The sequence below is a fragment of the Neomonachus schauinslandi genome, chromosome 2 (assembly GCF_002201575.2).
Source record: "Neomonachus schauinslandi chromosome 2, ASM220157v2, whole genome shotgun sequence".
In the NCBI taxonomy this organism is placed as follows: domain Eukaryota; kingdom Metazoa; phylum Chordata; class Mammalia; order Carnivora; family Phocidae; genus Neomonachus; species Neomonachus schauinslandi.
The window spans coordinates 136,918,933-136,939,264 of NC_058404.1; the positions used below are offsets into that span (position 1 = coordinate 136,918,933).

Genomic DNA, 20,332 nt, shown 5'->3' on the forward strand with positions numbered 1-20,332 from the left:
ATTCTTCTCTGTAATTAGCCTTTAAAATTAATTTTTAAAACTGCTCTTAGTCACTTAGTAATCCTGATCCAGGAAGATGTACCTTGTTTATTGTGTGCTTTCTCTTAGTCTGATACACTGTCACCCATCCTCACCTGAGAAGTATATTGTGTAGGAAAATTAATCCCTCAGGTACTACCCTATATTGTGTTTTTTTTTTTTAAGTTTTTTTCCAGACTGATTTTTCAGTTGAAGGACTATAATTTGTAAACAATTAGAAAAGCCCTATATTTGTCTCAAAATAATTTAACAAGTTTTTCTTCTTTCTAATATTGACTGTTCCCACCAAATGATACCTAAACCAGTTTGATTTATTGGCATTTGGACTAATGAAGAAGTGGTTGGTTCAGTATATTTCTATGTAAAAAATGTTTGTGTTCTAGGTTACATGTTCAATATATTTCTATGTAAAATATGCTCTTTAGCAGGATGAAGTTAAAGGAAGTAGACCGTACGGCCATGCAGGCCTGGAGCCCTGCCCAGAATCATCCCATTTACCTAGCTACAGGTAAGTTCAACAGAGAGAAGATAGTATGAGTCATTTAATTTCTTCTTTTTCACATTTGGTTTATTCATACCTGTCCTTTAAAACTCATTTCGAGCTTCATCTCTTCTAGAAAGCTTCTCCTTCCCTAACGAGATAACTCCATCCTCCCTTTCAGCTGAGTTTAATGACCTTCCTCTGCGTTCCCTTTAGCACCTTGTTCATCATAGCATTAATCATGATAGGGGCGCCTGGGTAGCTCAGTCAGTCAAGTGCCTGCCTTTGGCTCAGGTCATGATCCCAGGGTCCTGGGATTGAGCCCCACATTGGGTTCCCTGCTCAGCAGGGAGTCTGCTTTTCCCTCTCTGTCTCTCTCTGCCCCTCCCTCACTCATGTGCGCACGCACACACACACACACTCTTTCTCAAATAAATAAAATCCTTAAAAAAATCATATTACATTTATAGTGTCTTCCTCACGTCATAAGAATTATGTTTCATCTTTATTCTTCCACTATTAAGCACAAGAGATAACATGTAAAAAAAAGTTAATAAATATCAGTTTGAATGAAGAACAATTTTGATGCTAGCATTTTTATATAAAAAAAGAGTTACATCATTTATGACTATAAGCAGGTATAGTAAATCAAGAGACTGTTTTTACAGAGAGCTTTTAAAATATCTACAGGTTTAAAAAGTTATCTGCACTATCTGCTCTTACAAACATCATCTCCAAGCCTTGTATCAGAATCTCATTGCTATAGTAATTTAAGCATCTGTTCAATGACATGCATCCTGAGATGTTAGTCACTAATGGAGCATTCGTGAGTGAGATCATTGGAAAACATGCATTTAATTTCTGTTTTGTGTGGTTTTCTCTGAGTCTTTTATTTTTGCATTGTAGTTACCATAAATGTATTTTCCGTAGGAACATCTGCTCAACAATTGGATGCAACATTTAGTACCAGTGCTTCCCTTGAGATATTTGAATTAGATCTTTCTGATCCATCCTTGGATATGAAATCTTGTGCCACCTTCTCTTCTTCGCATAGGTATGAGATTGATGAATCTTAAATTCACATTACTTATGGTTGTGGTTATTATGTTGTGGTTGATGCCTAGTTTGTCTATAAATATGTTGTTATTAGAAACTGCAAGGAATGCCATCAATGACATGAAATATTTTGTGAAAAAGTATATGAGTGAATTTCTATGGAAGTAAAAGAAGGGTCTGTATGTTCTATTGACTTTTTTATTGCCAACTGACATGTGTAGAATAGAAAGGAGAGCCTCAATTTTCTAGTAGTTTTTTTCCTCATGGTATAGTAGACATACTGTCTTTTATCTCCTTTTTTCTCAACTGTTTACAAAAAAAGGATAGGTATGGCTTAAAAAAGGAGTAGTTGGATGAATATTAAGGTATTAGAAGTGATTATCTCTGAATGGTAGGTTATTTTTTTCATTGTACCTATCTATATTTAGAAATATATTTCACAAAGATTTTTGTTGACATGATTTCTGATACAGTAGGTATTTGGGTCATCTTTCCAAGTACTTAACATCATATCATAATGCAGAAAAAAGACACTTTCATTTGAGTAGTAAAATATGCTTTATTGTCTCAGTAGCTTGGCAGATTTTGGTGAAGAGATTGTACTCTAGCAAACAGCGCATAGCTCAAATCATGGAGTCTCATGGGACCTCTCATAGTTTTCAGAGCTCTCCCATTGTGGTGGGAACCTCAAATACCTTTTGTCTGTCAGTTTTCCTACTCACCACCATTTGTGTCATTGTATACTTCCATGCCACCTTCATATTTCGAATCTTTATTCTCCACCAGTGGGGGTACTTACCATAATAAACATAATTTTGATGTCACTTTTCCACTGTTGGAATACATTACTTTTCTTAGAAAATGTTATATACCTCCTTTAACACCTCTATTGCTTAACAGACCTCTTGTCAGTGAGTACTTCTATAGTCAAATAATATCAAGGGAAGTGGTTGATTAGAGCTGTTTTACAGATGAACCAAAAGCAGCTTATTAGGAAGATTCAGTAACTTGTCCAGGGTCTCACAGTTTCTAAATGGTAAAAACATTCTTAAGTCCATATCTTTTGATACACAAATCAAGTATACTTTTTGACATTATATTACCTCTACCAGAAAGCTTTTACTCTTCAGGATTATAAAATCAAATATGCACATATGAATATAAATAAAAACTAAAATGCCGTTTCACCAAGTCATGCACGGTTACCAGGAATAGAGGAGAAGCAATGTTTTTATTTATGAAAACATGGAATTGAATATATAATTTCAAATGCTTTTCTATAACTATTTGACTTAAATCAGTTATTTACTCATTTTCTCTTAAAGGTACCACAAGTTGATTTGGGGGCCTCATAAGATGGATTCCAAAGGGAATGTCTCTGGAGTTCTGATTGCAGGTGGTGAAAATGGAAATATTATTCTTTATGATCCTTCTGAAATTATAGCTGGAGACAAGGAAGTTGTGATTGCCCAAAATGACAAGCATACCGGCCCAGTAAGAGCCTTGGATGTGAATATTTTCCAGGTTAGACTTTTGACGTTTATTCATAATTCTTGAGATACATACTGCTTATTTGAAATAAGCATATGAATCTGGTATGCCTCAGTCTTGGAATTAAAAGCTAAAAATGTGTGCCTGTGCAGGTTGATGAGTGAGTGTATTTTTTTGAAGAATGGAGGGTTCAGAGTTGGGATCAAGGTAAACGATAATAACTCCATGGAGGGGATCAGGCAACGAAGAGTCAGGCAGTCTACTTTTGACATCATAAACATTACTGAATATTAATTATATAAATGTATAGGTTAGCAAAGATCTTGAGTTAATAGGATATTAGAGCATAACGACCAAAACATGAATATTATCTCAAAGTTTAAAATAGTTACTTTTCTTGTATTATAAATAAATACTTAGGGTATAGAAATACAACCTGAACTTCTTTTCCATAGTTTATGGTGCCTACTCTTTAGATTAGATAGTTAGTTCCTTTGTTAATTAGTTTGAACAGCAGCTGCTTCTTGGTTAGTGTCTTGTGTTATAGGTGACTACAACCATAGAATTCCTCTGTTTTCATAGTTATATGTCAGTTGATCAGAGAAGAATTTATGAGAGTGAATAATAAAGGATGAAAGCCAATATATGAAACCCATTATCTTCCTGTACTTCCTATCACAGTTTTAGGGTCTTTTTGACCCTAAAGGTATGCAACAGAGAGAACCTAGAAATACTGCCACCCAGAACAAGACTGAGTGTAAATGAACTAGAAAGACATGAGGATTTAAGACGAGGTTTTCCAGAAGCTGGCTTTGAAGTATCCGGAGATAGATGCCATTATTTTAAGATTCAGTTACTTATCTGAAAGCAATAATTGGTTTTGCCTATTTTTGTCTCTCTCTCACAATCAGATCCCCTTCCTGCACAAATGATAATCCCCACATGGTTGCATGATTGTTTAAGAATTTATCCATATAATTATTTTTTAATCTCTTGTATTATAATGCCAGTAGACCTACTGTCTTTTTAGTGAAATAGAATTTTATAACATGCTTCTCTGAAAAACTATTGCAGTTTCAGATTATTATCCATAGCATTTAGGAATTCATGAGTTTTGTTTTTTTAATTAAATAGAAAAGTTGTATACCCTAAAACTGATAGAGCTGTCTATCTCTGAACAGTTACTCAGAGTTCTCTTAATTATTCATAAATGCTATTTCATTATTAATTATTTCTTATTGCAGACTAATCTGGTAGCCTCTGGTGCTAATGAATCTGAAATCTACATTTGGGATCTCAACAATTTTGCAACTCCAATGACACCAGGAGCCAAAACACAGGTATTGCATTGATTTTGATGTGATCAAAAGAACCAAAACTGGTTCTTCAACACTTATTTATTTCATTTTTGTCACACAAAATATATTTGTTTAAAATCGGTGTTTAGATGTTACTGATTTTCCTTCAGTATAGCAAAGTATTAGTAAATGTGTTTTTCAAAGTATCAATGAGTCCTTCAACAGCAAATATTTATTCAGTGCCTACCACCAGATACTGTTTGATGTACTAGACATATAGTAATGAATAAAATAGACAAGTCTGATAATTTTTTTTAGATACAATATTTTATATAGTATAATATTTTGTGTTGTATAGTATTTTGACGATATCTCACCTTAGAATAAAAATCATAGACTAGAAAGGAAACTTATCTTTTAAAAAAACAACTCAACCCCTTTCCTATTTATTTCTGTAAGTTAAGAAAGAACAGTCTTCCACTTGCCTCCTTGAAGTTTATGTTATATAGACTACTCAAATTGAGTAGCCATTATAATGGGCCCCAACATTCTGGCCATCTTAGAGGTAGTACAATGACAGCATATGATCTACCATTTATTTTTATTTATTTATTTTTTAAGGATTTTATTTATTTATTTGAGAAAGAGAGAGAGCACATGGGGTTGAAGGGCAGAGGGCAAGGGAAAGAGAGAATCCCAAGCAGACTCCCCGCTGAGTGCCGAGCCTGACGTGGGGCTCAGTTCTCAGAACCCTGAGATCATGACCTGAGCTGAAATCCAAGAGTTGGACGCTTAACCCACTGAGCCACCCAGGCGCCCCTAGGCTGTAAGTTTTGCTCTGCCTAGTTGTCCATCATACTTATCAATGTCTACTTTGTAGTTCATTATCTACCTTGTGGCAGTTGCAAATTAAGAAAAAGTGCTTGATTTGTAGCAAGAGCTTAATAAATGCCTGGTGAATGAGACAATATTAAACAAGGTAAAATACTTGAATTGGCATATACCTGAGCTCTAAATTGTATTATATTTATTGAGAACTTACGAATATAAAAAAATTTATGGAATGAATAGATCAGATTTTAATTAATTCATTTTTTAAAAAGAAGGATCAGATTTTGTACTTAAATTTGATCATAACTGAGAAATGGTTTTTAGTAGTTTCTTCCTTTTAGCCCCCAGAAGATATCAGCTGCATTGCATGGAACAGACAAGTTCAGCATATTTTGGCATCAGCCAGTCCCAGTGGCCGGGCCACTGTATGGGATCTTAGGAAAAATGAACCTATCATCAAAGTTAGTGACCATAGTAACAGGGTAAGTATATGATTGATTTGTCATATACAGAAACATGCTATGTTTCTGCTGTACGTATTTCTATATTGTTTGTCAGTGTTGACAACAAATCAAATTTTTGTAAAGTCAAATCCTGTCTTTTCATGGACCAATCATGTTGGAATGAGGTTTTTCCTTGGGGAAGATAGTAAAATTTCTAATAAACCATGTTGGATATTGTTAATGATGAAGAGAGAGATTGTTAATTAAATACCTTATTCCATGATATACTGGTTGTTTTTACTTTACTAGCTGTTTCAAAGCATTATAGCAACTTTTTATCTTTAGCTTTCTCTAGAATGTACACATTTTTCCAGCTAATAATTGTATGACTGTGAACTTGTAGTTTCCATACTCCTGGCTTCATCTCTTCTGATTAGGTACTGCTAAAGTGAGCTAATATTCTCCCGTTTGCCTAGTAGATGTAGTTGTATTAACACATTAAATTTTTGACCTAACAAATTCCTTAATACTATGTCATAATGTGCTATAAAATATTTTAGACATAATTAAGGGCCTCATTTTGTTAGTTTTTAATTACATTGTTTAATTTGACATTTTTAAAAACAAGTTTGCCTAAATCAGAGAATACATATATAATTTAACAATAACCACAAAAAAACTATTTAAAAAAATATTTCTTCAGGATGTTGTTTTTCAATGAATTAGGAATTTTAAGACAAGTTTTAATTGAATAAAGCATACAATAAGCATTTCCATTATCATCTGGAACATTTAATAGGATCTGAATGTCCAGGTAATTCTCAGTAATACTGTTAATTTATTCCATGTGAAAATTTAAGTGGTAGCTGTTGCTTTAGACATTTTGTCTTGACTTTTTTGACAAAATAGAGGAAAGGTGTGGATTTTTTTTGTTGTTGTTATAATCTTTTTAAAAAAATGATTTATTTGTGAGAGAGAGAGCGAGCAAGCTCCATGGGGGAGGGGCAGAGGGAGAGAGACAAGAGAAGCAGACTGTCCACTGTGTGTGGAGCCCGACATGGGAGCAATCCTAAGACCCTGAGATGAACTGAAAACATTTAAACTTTTTACTTTTAAGAGTACTGTTTAAGGCTGTTTAATAAAATTTAATAGTTTTAAAGAGACATCACATCTTGAAGGCTCCAAATGCAGGCTCTGGAGATAGCTGTCAGGATTCAAAATTTAATGGTTTTAGGTTTTGTTTTTTGTTGTTTTTTTTTTTTAATAAACTAAGCCTGAACTGACGTTTTCTACTATTTGTTTCAACAAAGGCATGTTCCTCAAGCTCATTTTGGCTCTTCATAAAGTAATAGGATTGATACATTGTGAGCCTTAACTATCTGCAGATGCATTGCTCTGGGTTGGCGTGGCATCCTGATGTTGCGACTCAGATGGTCCTTGCCTCTGAGGATGATAGATTACCAGTGGTCCAGATGTGGGATCTTCGCTTTGCTTCCTCTCCACTCCGTGTCTTGGAAAACCATGCCAGGTATCATGCTGCTCTTCCAAGGAACTTGATTTCTTTATTTTTAAAAACACATTTACTTACTATTTTGAATTATCAGATAATTATTTTTAAATTCAGGAATCTATTTTGTCACTATCTTGTAAAAGTTACTATAAATGGTTTTTATTTGAAGCAATAATCATCTGATTTTCTGTTCCCAAAAATGGTAGCCAATTCATATCCTAACAGTACGAAAATGTGATAAAGGATATTCCACTACTTTTTTCATATTATAATTAATAGATTAAAATTCCAGTATACCACCACACTTTACTCTTGACATTATCCAGTTTGATCTTTATTAGGGTCAAAATACTCCATAACATTCAGTGACAAGCAACAGTTAAAAAGTTTGTTTTATTTCTCAGTTTCTTTTTTTTTTTTTAAAGATTTTATTTATTTATTTGACAGAGAGACACAGCCAGAGAGGGAGCACAAGCAGGGGGAGTGGGAGAGGGAGAAGCAGGCTTCCCGTGGAGCAGGGAGTCCGATGCAGAGCTCGATCCCAGGACCCCGGGATCATGACCTGAGCCGAAGGCAGACGCTTAACAACTGAGCCACCCAGGCACCCCTATTTCTAAGTTCCTATTTTAATTTAAAAGCATAGAAATTTAGATTATTCTGTTTTTATTTTAATTTTTAATTTTTTATTATTTTTTTAAGATTTACTTACTTTTGAGAGAGAGAGAGCACAAGTGGGAGGGGCAAAGGGAGAGGGAGAAAGAATCTCAAGTAGAGAGCACAGAGCCCAACTTGGGGCTTGTTCTCGCAATGCTGAGATCACAACCTGAGCTGAAACCAAGAGTTGGACCCTTAACCAGCTGTGCCCCATGCAGGTGCCCCTGCTTTTAATTGTAATAAATGTGCACATTCTCTAAAAAGATATGAGTGGGGTGCCTGGTTGGCTCAGTCGATAGAGTGAGGGGTTGTGAGTTCGAGCCCCACTTGGGTGTAGAAATTACTTAAAAAAATCTTTAAAAAATTAAAATTAAAAAAAATTAAAAGATATGCAAATTTTCTCATGTTAGGTTCGGTAGCATTAAATTTAATTGTAATTTGGCATGTTTCCTAACATTGATTTTCAGGTACCCAGGGAGTTTATATGTATTTGTTCGACAGTTCGAAACAAGAAACAAATCCCTTTTAATGTTACAATATTTTCTGAGTACTTTTGGGCTTTCTTATTTAGGGATATGTAGACTAAAGCTTTAAATCCTATTTTCCCACTGGGTAGTGGATTTGCACACTGAGAAGTCTTAAAGTTTGTGACCTCTCCTTTAGCTTCTTATAAAGGAGAAAAGAGTCCAGTAAAAATGTAATCCTATTTAGATGTTATGCTTCAATCAGCTTTTTAGTGAAGAAGGGATGATTCTGATAAGTTTTAATATTTTTTCCATGTTAGATAAGGTTTTGTTCATTCATTCAGCACATACTTACTGAATGTGTGCTCTGTACCAAGCACTATACTAAGATTCAGTGATATAACATAAAAATCCCTGCCTTCGGGGAGTTTACATTATAGTGGGAGGACAACTAACATTTGTATAACATGTAAAGTGTACAAGAACTTTAAATATTAAGTCAATTAATCCTCATAACAAGCCTATGGTGTAGATACTATTAACCCATTTTACAAATTGGAAATTGAAGCTCAGCAAGGTAAACTTGACCTAGGTCATATAACTAGTCAAGTGCTGACTTCTGATCCAAACATTTTGATCCCAGAATCTGTGCTTTTAACTCTATATTCTACTGCCAATTTTAGGTGTGATCATAATTTAGCAAGACGGAAGACCGCACTGAGTTGCAGGAGCAAATCAACTCTCTGATTTCTCAATTTTCTCCTAATAATATATGCAAGAGGTGGATTAGATGATATTTAAGGTCCTTCCCTGCTCTATAACTCTGTGATTTTTTTGGTCTTTAATACTTAGTAAGAACCTAAATGTTCTTTAAAATGTGATATTAAATATGTGTGAATTTCTTTAAAAGGCATTCTTGGGGCTCCTGGGTGGCTCAGTCGTTAAGCGTCTGCCTTCAGCTCAGGTCATACTGAGCCCCGCATCAGGCTCCCTGCTCAGCGGGAAGCCTGCTTTTCCCTATCCCACTCCCCCTGCTTGTGTTCCCTCTCTCGCTGTGTCTCTCTCTCTGTCAAATAAGTAAATAAAATTTAAAAAAATAAAAATAAAAGGCATTCTTGATATGCCTGACATGCTTGAAATTCTTGACATGTATGATTCGATTCTAAAGGGGGAGCAGTTAGAAAATATATTACTGGGGCGCCTGGGTGGCTCAGTCGTTAAGCGTCTGCCTTCGGCTCGGGTCATGATCTCAGAGTCCTGGCTTCGAGCCCCACGTTGGGCTCCCTGCTCGGCGGGGAGTCTGCTTCTCTCTCTCCCTTTCCCTCTGCCACTCCCCCCTGCTTGTGCTCTCTCACGCGCTCTCTGGCAAATAAATAAAATCTTTAAAAAAAAAAAAAAAAAGAAAGAAAATATATTATTGATGCAATTGGGGAAATTTGAATATGGACTATATATATTTAAATATTGTATGTAAGTAATAAATATTTTCAGTATATAATTGTATTATGGTTATGCAGAAGAATGCTGTGATTGTTTTTTTGGTGAATGGTCAATGTGTATATGGAGAGAGAGAGAAAACCACATAAAGTAAATGTGGCCAAACCAATGAGTCAAAGTGAGGAGTATAAGGCTGTACATCATACTGTCCTTATAATTTTCACAAAGATTTTAACTTTTTAAAAATAAAATATTGGAAACAAAAGGCAGTCTTAAACAATTTGGGTTCTTTTCCTATACTGTGTTTTCCTGATTCTGAGAGGATATTGAACATCTTTATAGTGATAAAAGAACATACACATTCCTAAATTGCTTTCTGTAAAGATTATATGAAATTATGCTTCTGTTAGCAGCATGTGTCTCCAGAGCCTAGACAGGAATCATTTGGAGACTTGGTTTTCTCAAGATTAAAAATTTCTTCATCTTGTGTTTTATCTAGGGGGATTTTGGCAATTGCTTGGAGCATGGCAGATCCTGAATTGTTGCTGAGCTGTGGAAAAGATGCTAAGATTCTCTGCTCCAACCCAAACACAGGAGAGGTATGAGGAGGAAATATTTCTCAGACTTATAGCTACTATAATATTTATTCTCTAGCTGAATAAGAAATTTTCCATATGGATTCTTTAGTGCATTAATATAATTAAGGACATGGAGATAGAGGTATGTGTGAAATGTTAATCTAGGAGAGATTTTATCAGGAATATTATTTAAGCTCACCTGTTTTATCCAAGAAAATCAGCCATTGAAATAGCTTATTTGAAATTAGTAATCCCCTACCCCCCATTTCTAATAAAAGGTGTTTACCTACACTCAGAAGTACTTGGTTTGATTTATTTAACATGTGATCTCTGAAAATCAGTGCTTTTAAAGCAGGAGTGTTCAAGATTTGGGTCTTTTTCCTGCTTTACCATTCCTGAAGATCCTCTCTGATTTTGGAAATCAGTAGATGTATGTTTTTAATTTCTCTTCTGAACTATACAGCAGGAATATACTTAACAATAATTGTCATATGTTCTACCCATAGAAATTTAGATGTGGGAAATTTTACCTCTTCTTCAATATCAATGTTATATAAATATAACTTAATTACTTTTAATTGCTTTGGATTAAATTAATGGGCTAAAAAAAATCTCTTTAAGTATTTTAAAAATTATTTTTCTTAGTTGAATGGTTTCCGTCTTTTTCAGTATTGGGCAAGAGGCCATAGATTTTTGTTTTTTAAGTTTTTATTTTATTTTTTTAAGGTTTTATATGTTTATTAGAGAGAAAGAGAGCTCGAGCACCAGTTGGGGGGAGGGGCAGAAGGAGAGGGAGAAGCAGACTCCCCGCTGAGCATGGAGCCCAATGAAGGGCTCCATCCCAGGACCCAGGCAGACGCTTAACCATCTGAGCCACCCAGGCACCCCTCTTCAATAGGTTTTAATGTATAATATTAAAGTAGAAACAAGCACTTTTGTTATTTGATTTGTGGTTTAAAGTTTTCGGATGCGGTAATATATAGAAGAATATAGAAACATTAATTAGGGGAGATAGGAGAAAAAAATTAAAGTAGTAAGTTTTGCCTCATATGTTTGTAGACCAAATAATAAAATCTTGCATTTTATACTGTGCCTTCCCAAGGGAGTTCAAAATCATGGAAATTACTGTTCTAATTTCCTCAGTTATATGATTTGATAAAATGAATTTTGCATATGATTAGTTGTGTGTGCTTGGACTTTGAAGGAATAAACTTTTAGTACATGCTGCAACTAAAAAGTTTAGTAGATTTTTATTCAAATGCAAATTAGGAATAGAACAGTGGTTTAAATAACATGAATAATGAGTCTTATCAACCAGTTAAGCCTTAAAGATGAGTAGGCTAGGTACCTTTTCACTTAATTCTGTTTTCTTATAAAATAAAACATTTAAGGGGCACCTGGGTGGCTCAGTTGGTTAAGCGACTGCCTTCGGCTCAGGTCATGATCCCGGAGTCCCGGGATCGAATGCCGCATCGGGCTCCCTGCTCGGCAGGGAGTCTGCTTCTCCCTGTGACCCTCCTCCCTTTCATGTGCTCTCTCTCTCTCTCAAGTAAATAAATAAAATCTTTAAAAAAATAAAAAAATAAAACATTTAAACTATCCCACAAAGTCCACGTTAAGATAATTTGACTTCTTAAAGCCATAAAACCAGGGTGCCTGGGTGGCTCAGTCAGTTAAGCATCTGCCTTCGGCTCAGGTCTTGCTTCCAGGGTCCTTGCATCTAGGCCTTAGTCCGTCAGGCTCCTTGCTTCGCCAGGCTCCTTGGTCAGCAGAGTCTGCTTCCCCCTCTCCCTCTGCCCTTCCCCCTGCTCATGCTTGTGCCCTTTCTCTCTCTCTCTCAAATAAAATCTTAAAAAAAAAAAATACGTAAAACCTATGCTCTTTAGGTGCATCAGTTATCATCACACTAACTTTGAGTTAGCAGTTATTATTGCATTGTAAAGGTTTTATACCAACCGTTTTTTATAGTTTTTCCATATTTTCCTTCTAAACGGTTTATGCTGAATCGGTTTCCATTCTGCAGTAGTACAAACGATGTATACATGTTTTTGCTTGACTAAAAACCAAATTTCTCAGTGAATTCTTCCTTCTTGAGGCTATTTTTTAAATGTGGTCTTCAGATAGCCTAAATATGGTTGTTTGGATCTTGGCAAGCAAAAATAGTTGGGCAGGAGACCATTATCTTTTAGAGTTTTAACAAGCTGATTCTAATTTGTTCTGGTCTTTCAGATGCACCCGCTACTACCACTTCAATAAAACAGAAAAACCTTAGTTTTTAATACGTACTTATTCTAAATCTGGTCAAAATTTTGAAGAAGCATTCATTTTTATCATAATAGATCACCATAGTGGACTCCTTTTGTACTTTAAACAAATTTTTACAGTTGTTTTTCCTGGCTCAACATACTTTCTTAAAGGACTTGTTTAAGCTGCACATGTTGATCATATTAATTCGGGTGTTTTGGCTATAAAGTGGCTATACCATTTTCTGACTTTTGTTGTTGTTGTTGCCTAGGTGTTATATGAACTTCCCACCAACACGCAGTGGTGCTTTGATGTTCAGTGGTGTCCCAGAAATCCTGCTGTCTTATCAGCTGCTTCCTTTGATGGGCGTATCAGTGTTTATTCTATTATGGGTGGGAGCGCAGATGGCTTAAGGCAGAAACAAGTTGACAAGGTAATAGAAAGTGTTAAAATTTTCAATCATAACATTTGAAAAATACCATCTTATTGTTTAATTATTTTGAAAATGACTTCACTAATCAGTGCTACTGCTTAATTGGATAATTGTGATAAAAATATTTCATGGGTATAACTTGAAAACATGTAACATAATCTCATATAAATTACAAATTCTCATGTTATTATATTTTTTAGCTTTCATCATCTTTTGGAAATCTTGATCCCTTTGGCACAGGACAGCCCCTTCCTCCATTACAAATTCCTCAGCAGACTGCTCAGCATAATATAGTGTTGCCTCTGAAGAAGCCACCCAAGTGGATCCGAAGACCTGTTGGTGCTTCCTTTTCAGTAGGTGGATTTGTGTTTTTATGGTCCATAAGCACAAAGGACTTCCCATAGTAAAGTGTTCTTACAGGATCACTCAGATGGAAGAAGATTGAGATGTGTCGGTAGGTTTTTCATCATTCAAAATGGTTTCTCAGGAAAAATGGGACCTTCTCTTTTTTGTTTTTATTTTAAATTGTGGTAAAATATAAATAACATAAAATTTACCATTTTAACCATTTAGAAATATACAGTTCGGTGGCATTAAGTACATTTACATTGTTGTGCAACCTTCACACTGTCCATCCCATTATTAAACTTATCTTCCTTCTCTATCTCTCCTTCCTTCAATCTTTTTTTTCTTTTTTTCTTTGGAGGAAGGTATATCTGTGTATCATCCTTCCTTCTCTTTATTCCTTCCTTCTAGCTTTTTTTTTTTTAATTGCCAATTTCTTTTTTATGTTAAAAAACATGTAGCATAAATTTACCATTTTAACCCTTTTTAAGTGTACAGTACAGTATGTTAACTATATACACTTGTTGTGCAACAGATCTCCAGAACTTTTTTATCTTGCAGAACTGAAACTCTTTTCCAGTTGAACAACTGCTCATTTTTCCCTTCCCTAGCCCCTGGTAATCACATTCTACTTTCTGTTTCTATGAGTTTGACAACTTTAGATACCTCATATAAATGGAATCATGCAATATCTGTCTTTTTGTGATTGTTTTGTTTCACATCGCGTAATGTCCTCAAGGTTCATCCATGTTGCTGTATATGACAAGATTTCCTACTTTTAAAAGGCTGAATAATAGTCTACATTTTCTTTATCCATTAATTTATCAATGGACATTAAAGTTGCTTCCACCTCTTGCTAGTGTGAATAATGCTACAAAGAACATTTGTGTGCAATTATGTCTTTGAGATCCTATTTTCAATTCTTTTGGGTATATACCCAGAAGTGGGATTGCTGGATCTTATATGTTAATTCTATTTTTAATTTTTGAGGAACCTCCATACTGTTTCCCATAGTGGCTGCACCATTTTACATTCCCATCAACAGTGCACATGGGTTCTAATTTCTCTACATCCTCAGTAACACGTGTTATTTTCTGGTTTTTTAGATAACAGTCATCCTAATGGATATGAAATTATATCTAATTGTGGTTTGATTTGCATTTTCCTAATGATTAGTGACGTGGAGCATCTTCTCATGTATCTGTTGGCCATTTGTATGTCATCTTTGGAGAAATGTCTGTTCAAGTCTTTTGCCCATTTTTTTAATCAGGTTGTTTGGGGTTTTTTGTTATTGAGGTGTAGGAATTCTTTATATATTCTGAATGTTAACTCTTTACCAGATAAATTATTTGCAAATATTTTTCTCCTATTCTGTAGCTTTTTTACTCTGTTGATTATTTCCTTGGCTGTGTAGAAGACTCATTTGTCTATTTTTGCTTTTGTTGCCTGTACTTTGGTATTATATCTATATCATTGCCATATTAATGTCCTCAAACTTCAGCTTAGAAAACTTTGGTTATTCCTATAGACCAGAAAGAAGAAATAAAGTCCTTTCCTAAATATTTTCAATTTCACTACTGTTTTTAAGTCTTGCATAGAAGAGTCCACCTGTCCAGTGTTGGGTTACTTTCTTCATACAACCTACAGGTACAATAAAACTTCATTAGTAATATTAATAGCTAAAGTGTATTTATTTACTGTGTGCCAGCCACTGTTCTAAGCATTTTGCATATAGTAACTCATTAAATTCTCACAACTGCTTATAAAATAGCTACCACTATTACCCCCATTTTGTAGATAGAAAGGAGCAGAGAAATTAATAACTTGTCTAATCTTACACTTATAAAGATTTTAGCTGTTCTCCTGCCAGTCTAATCAGATGCCTACTGTACATAATGATGAGAGTGAGTCTCTTGGTAATAATGCCCAAAACTGAGGTACTAAACTTATATTATTTGGGGCGCCTCGTGGCTCAGTTGGTAGAGCGTGTGACTCTTGATCTCGAGGTCATGAGTTCAAGCCCTACATTGGGGGAGAAATTACTTAAAAAATAAAAATTTTAAAAAAGCTTTTATTATTCAGCTTCTCCATCATCATAACAGAATTTATACACATCATAGAATTATATGTATTCACCTTTATCGAAACTGAATGAATGATCTTCTCTGTAGTTACTATTGAGTTCTTACTATCATTCTTCTATTAGTCAAGCTCAGAACTTTTTTTCAATCTCTTATATTTTTTCGATCTCTTATATTGCTCTCTTTATAAATCTCTTGGATTTAATTCTTCCTTTAACTTTGCTGTTACTCTGCCTAATTCTTCATCTTTTCACACTGAACTGTTATATGATTGCCTGTCTATTGCTTGTCTATTCCCCCTCCAATCTATACTACATCTCTAGATTAATCTTCCTAAGATAGACCTTTGATTATGTCACTCATAAATCCATTTTTTGGATTTAATTAATTAATCTTCTCATCCCTCCTGTTTAGTTTTCTCTACTATCTCTACTCCTGCCTTGGAATCTTTTCCTTTGTTTATGACTTCCCATTTTTTTTACTGAATACTAACCATTCATCCAGTTAGTTCCTTCCTTCCCTTAGTAACTAAAACAATTATTATTATAAAATTGTATATGTACAGGTTTAAAAGAAAACCAAAATGTGCAGAAAAGATCCCCCCAAATACAAGCTTCTTGAGGACAGACTGTCTAGTTCACAGGTATGTTTCCAGTGCCTAGAATGGTCCCTGACAAATAGACGGTGTTCACTATATATTTATCTTAGGAATGAGAAGTGAACGTCTTTCCCTTCTCCTCACTAGTATTGGAGTATTATAAAGACAATAATAACACTCTTCTCTTTCCCATATGAGTTTAGAACCAAGTAAGAGAGATGGAGAATCAAAGTATCAGCTTTAGTGCTGCCATAAGCTAGATTGGCGCTACAGTTTAGATGTCTAATCACAGTGGGCCTTGTAACAAACTAGAACATAGAAGACTCTGTGAGAGCTGGGCTGTTTTTTTGTTTTTTTTTTTTTTAAAGATTTTATTTATTTATTTGACAGAGAGAGATACAGCGAGAGAGGGAACACAAGCAGGGAGAGTGGGAGAGGGAGAAGCAGGCTCCCCACAGAGCAGGGAACCCGATGCGGGACTCGATCCCAGGACCCTGGGATCATGACCCGAGCCGAAGGCAGTCGCCTAACCAACTGAGCCACTCAGGCGCCCGAGAGCTGGGCTGTTTTGTTTGCCTCTATATCCCCAGGATCTGATTTAATAAACATGTTTTTAGCTTTATGTCTGTATTAGGCTGCCTTACTAACCTAGTTACAGGCAAATCTAGGTACTGTAGTGCTTTCCTTGAAGGTGCAGGCAGCTTATCCACATGGACTATTGCTCTAGGCGGGAAGACAGCTATAAAAAGAAGCCCTGAAGAGCTGATGTAAGCATGCTGCATTTCTTTCCTGAAGAACGGCAGGCAGTCCTCTCCCAGGACAGTGTGAAGGACAGAGAAAGGCTGGAAGTGTTCCTCCTCTGTAGGTTCCTCTTACGGAGTGTAAGGAAAATGCCCTCTCTGTGAACACGAGGGGTAGAATGTCAGTGTCCTCAAATATCTTTCGGTTATGTGTTCTTTTTGTGATTATCTTTATAAATGTAAATAATTTACCAAAACATCCGTGTCTCAATGTATCAACTTCATATGGTACTAATTGAAACTCTTCTATTCAATATTAAATTAGTGCATTTATATACTTCCTTCCAGTTTTTCCAATTTTTTCCTTTCCAAATGTTTTATTTCTGCCAACTTTTGTAAATTACATTATTTTTATATTGTTAAGATATTTAAGTTTTCCTATTTGTTTTGGTTGGTTTGAAAAAATGATGACTGACAAGAAGCACTTACATAATTTTTTATGCTGCTTTTTTTATTTTTATAATTAAATTTAAATTCAATTAATTAACATGCACTTACATTATTATAATTATATAATACTATAATATTATTACACAGAACCAAGTAAATGAATAAGCATAATCCTCTTGTGAGACACAGTTTAGGTCTTACTTCTGGGGGGTGCAGTTTTCACCAGCTTCCCTAAATGTGGGGAAACCCAGTTGCCCTTAAGCAAGTGAAGTTCATATGATGTGTGGTATTATCTGCATCTCATTTAGAACTTACAGGTGCCTGTTGTGTCCAGTTTTATTCTCATATTAAATTCCTTAAGGATAGTGGTTTATGTTTTGTTGGTATTTCAGTTTACATAAAAACAATAATCCTTATACAAAAATTACTGATTATAAAGAACCAGATTTTGTCCTGTGTTTCCTTCTTTACCTATATTTATTTGTATAGATATATTAATCGGATAGTAACTGTTTACTTGCTATATACAAGATACTGGGTACTGTAGGAGATAAAAGAATAAAGTAGATACAGAACCACAATCCTTATAAGTACAGGGGAGGCAGAACTTTGCATCTGCCCTCCTGGGGTTTTCACCTGGACCTGAGAATTAAATTGATATAAGACAAATTAACAGGAGAAAAGCATACAGATTTTTATGTATACCTGGGCCCCCATTGGGAAATGAAAACACAAACAAGTGGCAAAATCTAAGTGCTTACATAGTAGGTTGAAAAAAGAACGGCAGTTGTGGAAAAGTAACTAAAATATTTAGAGAGACTAAAGGGAGGTAATTGTTATTTAACTAGGTCTGTTTGTACAGATTTCTCTCCCCTCTGGTGATAAGAATGTTTCTTTCCCCCTGGTATAGAGAGGGCAGCTCTCACATGGGAGTTGCATCTCCTGCTTTCAGGAAGAAAAGAGGAGGTCAAGGTGCCCTTCTTTCCTGCTGTTTTTCAGGTAGTCCTTAGCTCAAAATAGTCCTTATGCCAAATGGCACATTTTGGAGGGGCATATTCTGCCACCCTTTAAAACTTAGAGCCGAGAACAGAAGGTGAGGCAAATACATATAAGCTAGTAGTTGAATCAAAAGAAATCTATAATATATGGAGGGTGTCCGAGGTGGAAGAGGTGGCATTTGCCTGGGCCTTGAAGAGAAGTAACGTTGAGTATGTGGAAGTTAGTAAAAACAAGTAGGTGAGAAACTGTGGGGCACAGTAAATAGTACATTTCATCTAGAAGGTAGGTGGTATGAAGAAGAATAGTGATTGAAGGCTGGGGTCAGATTGTGGAGTATGGGAGACCGTATCAGCTAATTTGATCCAAAGTGAGACCATAGTTCTTTCCATTAGCAGGTTTTTCGGCCTTCTCCTTGTGGTTCAAGCTGACTTTGTTCATTTTTTCTTCCATAGTTTGGAGGCAAACTGGTTACCTTTGAGAATGTCAGAATACAGGCCCAGCAGGGAGCTGAGCAGCAGCAACAGCAACACCATGTGTTCATCAGTCAGGTGGTGACAGAAAAGGAATTCCTCAGCCGATCGGACCAACTTCAGCAAGTCGTGCAGTCGCAAGGATTTGTCAGTTACTGTCAGAAAAAGATTGATGCTTCTCAGACTGATTTTGAGAAAAATGTATGGTCCTTTTTGAAGGTAAAGTTGAGATTAAAACAATTTCGTTATCTGCAAATTTAACTATTCCCATTATATTCTCAGTTTGTTCTTATGAAAAAAATTATTGCAAGATTATGAGTTCAGGAGCTTCCTGATGACATTAAAGAAACCTTATGAAGAGCACATGACCATAGTTTTATGACAAGAGTTCTTCCCTCTCTGCTTTGAAGAGCCTAATATGAAGTACTTTTTTTCATAAGTGAAAAACGACATAATAGTAACAATATTTAATTTCTGAGTAGATCCAATTAAGGAAAATGGGAAAAGAGGGAAGAGTTACAGGGGAGAAAGGTTGGAGGCATTTCTCATTCCTTTTACTGAGTTGCATTTATGACAATAGGAAATAAGAGTTTTCTGGTTGGTCATTTTTCCTCCACTGGAATGTCTGTTTCTTGATACTGAATTTTCCAAAGAGATCTTAAATACAATAAGGTTAAATTATAAAATTATATAATTTTATATTTTGTAATTATTAATTTGGGGAAAGAGTTTTAGGACATTGAGTGTTCCAAAGAGTGTCATGTTTTGCATGCATATAACCACTGGACATGAGTTAGCTTGTATTTACAAAAATTATAGTTTAAAAGTAAGCTTTGGGGCGCCTGGCTGGCTCAGTCAGTAGAGCATTCGACTCTTGATCTCAGGGTCATAAGTTCAAGCCCCACAGTAGGCATGGAGCTTACTTAAAAAATAAAAAGTAAGCTTTATTCAACAAGGATAATTAATTACTAGTATACTTACTATTTTAAGAAGTAACCTATTAAAGGAAACTATTTTGGGGGTGCTTTCTTACACTGAGCCTTCTACATAATAGATATAGAAAGCTTTCGTTGGTAACAGTAGACTTTAGTAGACTTTATTTTTGATAATTTTTAGTAATTCTACTTGGAATTTGATCAAGTAATTAAAAATTTAAAGGCAGAAAAAAAATTTAAAGGCAGGTCTTTATTTCAAGATTATGTCTTCTTTAAAGGTGAACTTTGAGGATGATTCTCGGGGAAAATACCTTGAACTTCTAGGATACAGAAAAGAAGACCTAGGAAAGAAGGTAAATTTCTGCGAAAGTTAAAAGGCTGTGCTTATGCAAGTAAAATATTTATGTAGCCTAAGTGTTCTTTTTATAAACTTCTATACAGATAATCTCAAATCACTCAATAAATATTTAATAAGAATTTGTGTTTGGTTGCCAGAATTCCAAATACATATTATTAAATGTGTAATTCCACCTTGTACCTGGATTTAAAAACTGCCAGAACCACCTTGACTCCAAACTTGATTTAAAGAGCTGTGTCGTATCAGGTAGAATTGGGTCTTGAAAGATAAGAGGCTATCAACTTCAAACATTGGAAATAACACTTGGATTTTAAGAGGGTGTGTAACCAGTGGCCCCGGGGGAAAAGAAAACGAGGGAACTGTTAGAGACCACCCTGTGTTCACTACAGCTTAAGTG

General features: G+C 35.2%; 1 protein-coding gene across 7 annotated transcripts in view; it reads left to right on the forward strand.

The window, feature by feature from the left end:
* SEC31A (SEC31 homolog A, COPII coat complex component) overlaps positions 1-20,332 on the forward strand; it is a 73,925-nt gene that overhangs the window by 10,154 nt on the left and 43,439 nt on the right. For all 7 annotated transcript variants that reach the window (XM_021702461.2, XM_021702463.2, XM_021702468.2 and 4 more), the window contains exons 2-12: positions 465-547; positions 1,451-1,574; positions 2,902-3,100; positions 4,312-4,407; positions 5,538-5,678; positions 7,025-7,167; positions 10,204-10,303; positions 12,798-12,959; positions 13,160-13,312; positions 18,625-18,861; positions 19,856-19,930. In XM_021702461.2, coding sequence (XP_021558136.1) covers positions 469-547; positions 1,451-1,574; positions 2,902-3,100; positions 4,312-4,407; positions 5,538-5,678; positions 7,025-7,167; positions 10,204-10,303; positions 12,798-12,959; positions 13,160-13,312; positions 18,625-18,861; positions 19,856-19,930 — 1,509 coding nt within the window. In that variant the 5' untranslated portion in view covers positions 465-468. The remainder of the gene's footprint in view (positions 1-464; positions 548-1,450; positions 1,575-2,901; positions 3,101-4,311; positions 4,408-5,537; positions 5,679-7,024; positions 7,168-10,203; positions 10,304-12,797; positions 12,960-13,159; positions 13,313-18,624; positions 18,862-19,855; positions 19,931-20,332) is intronic.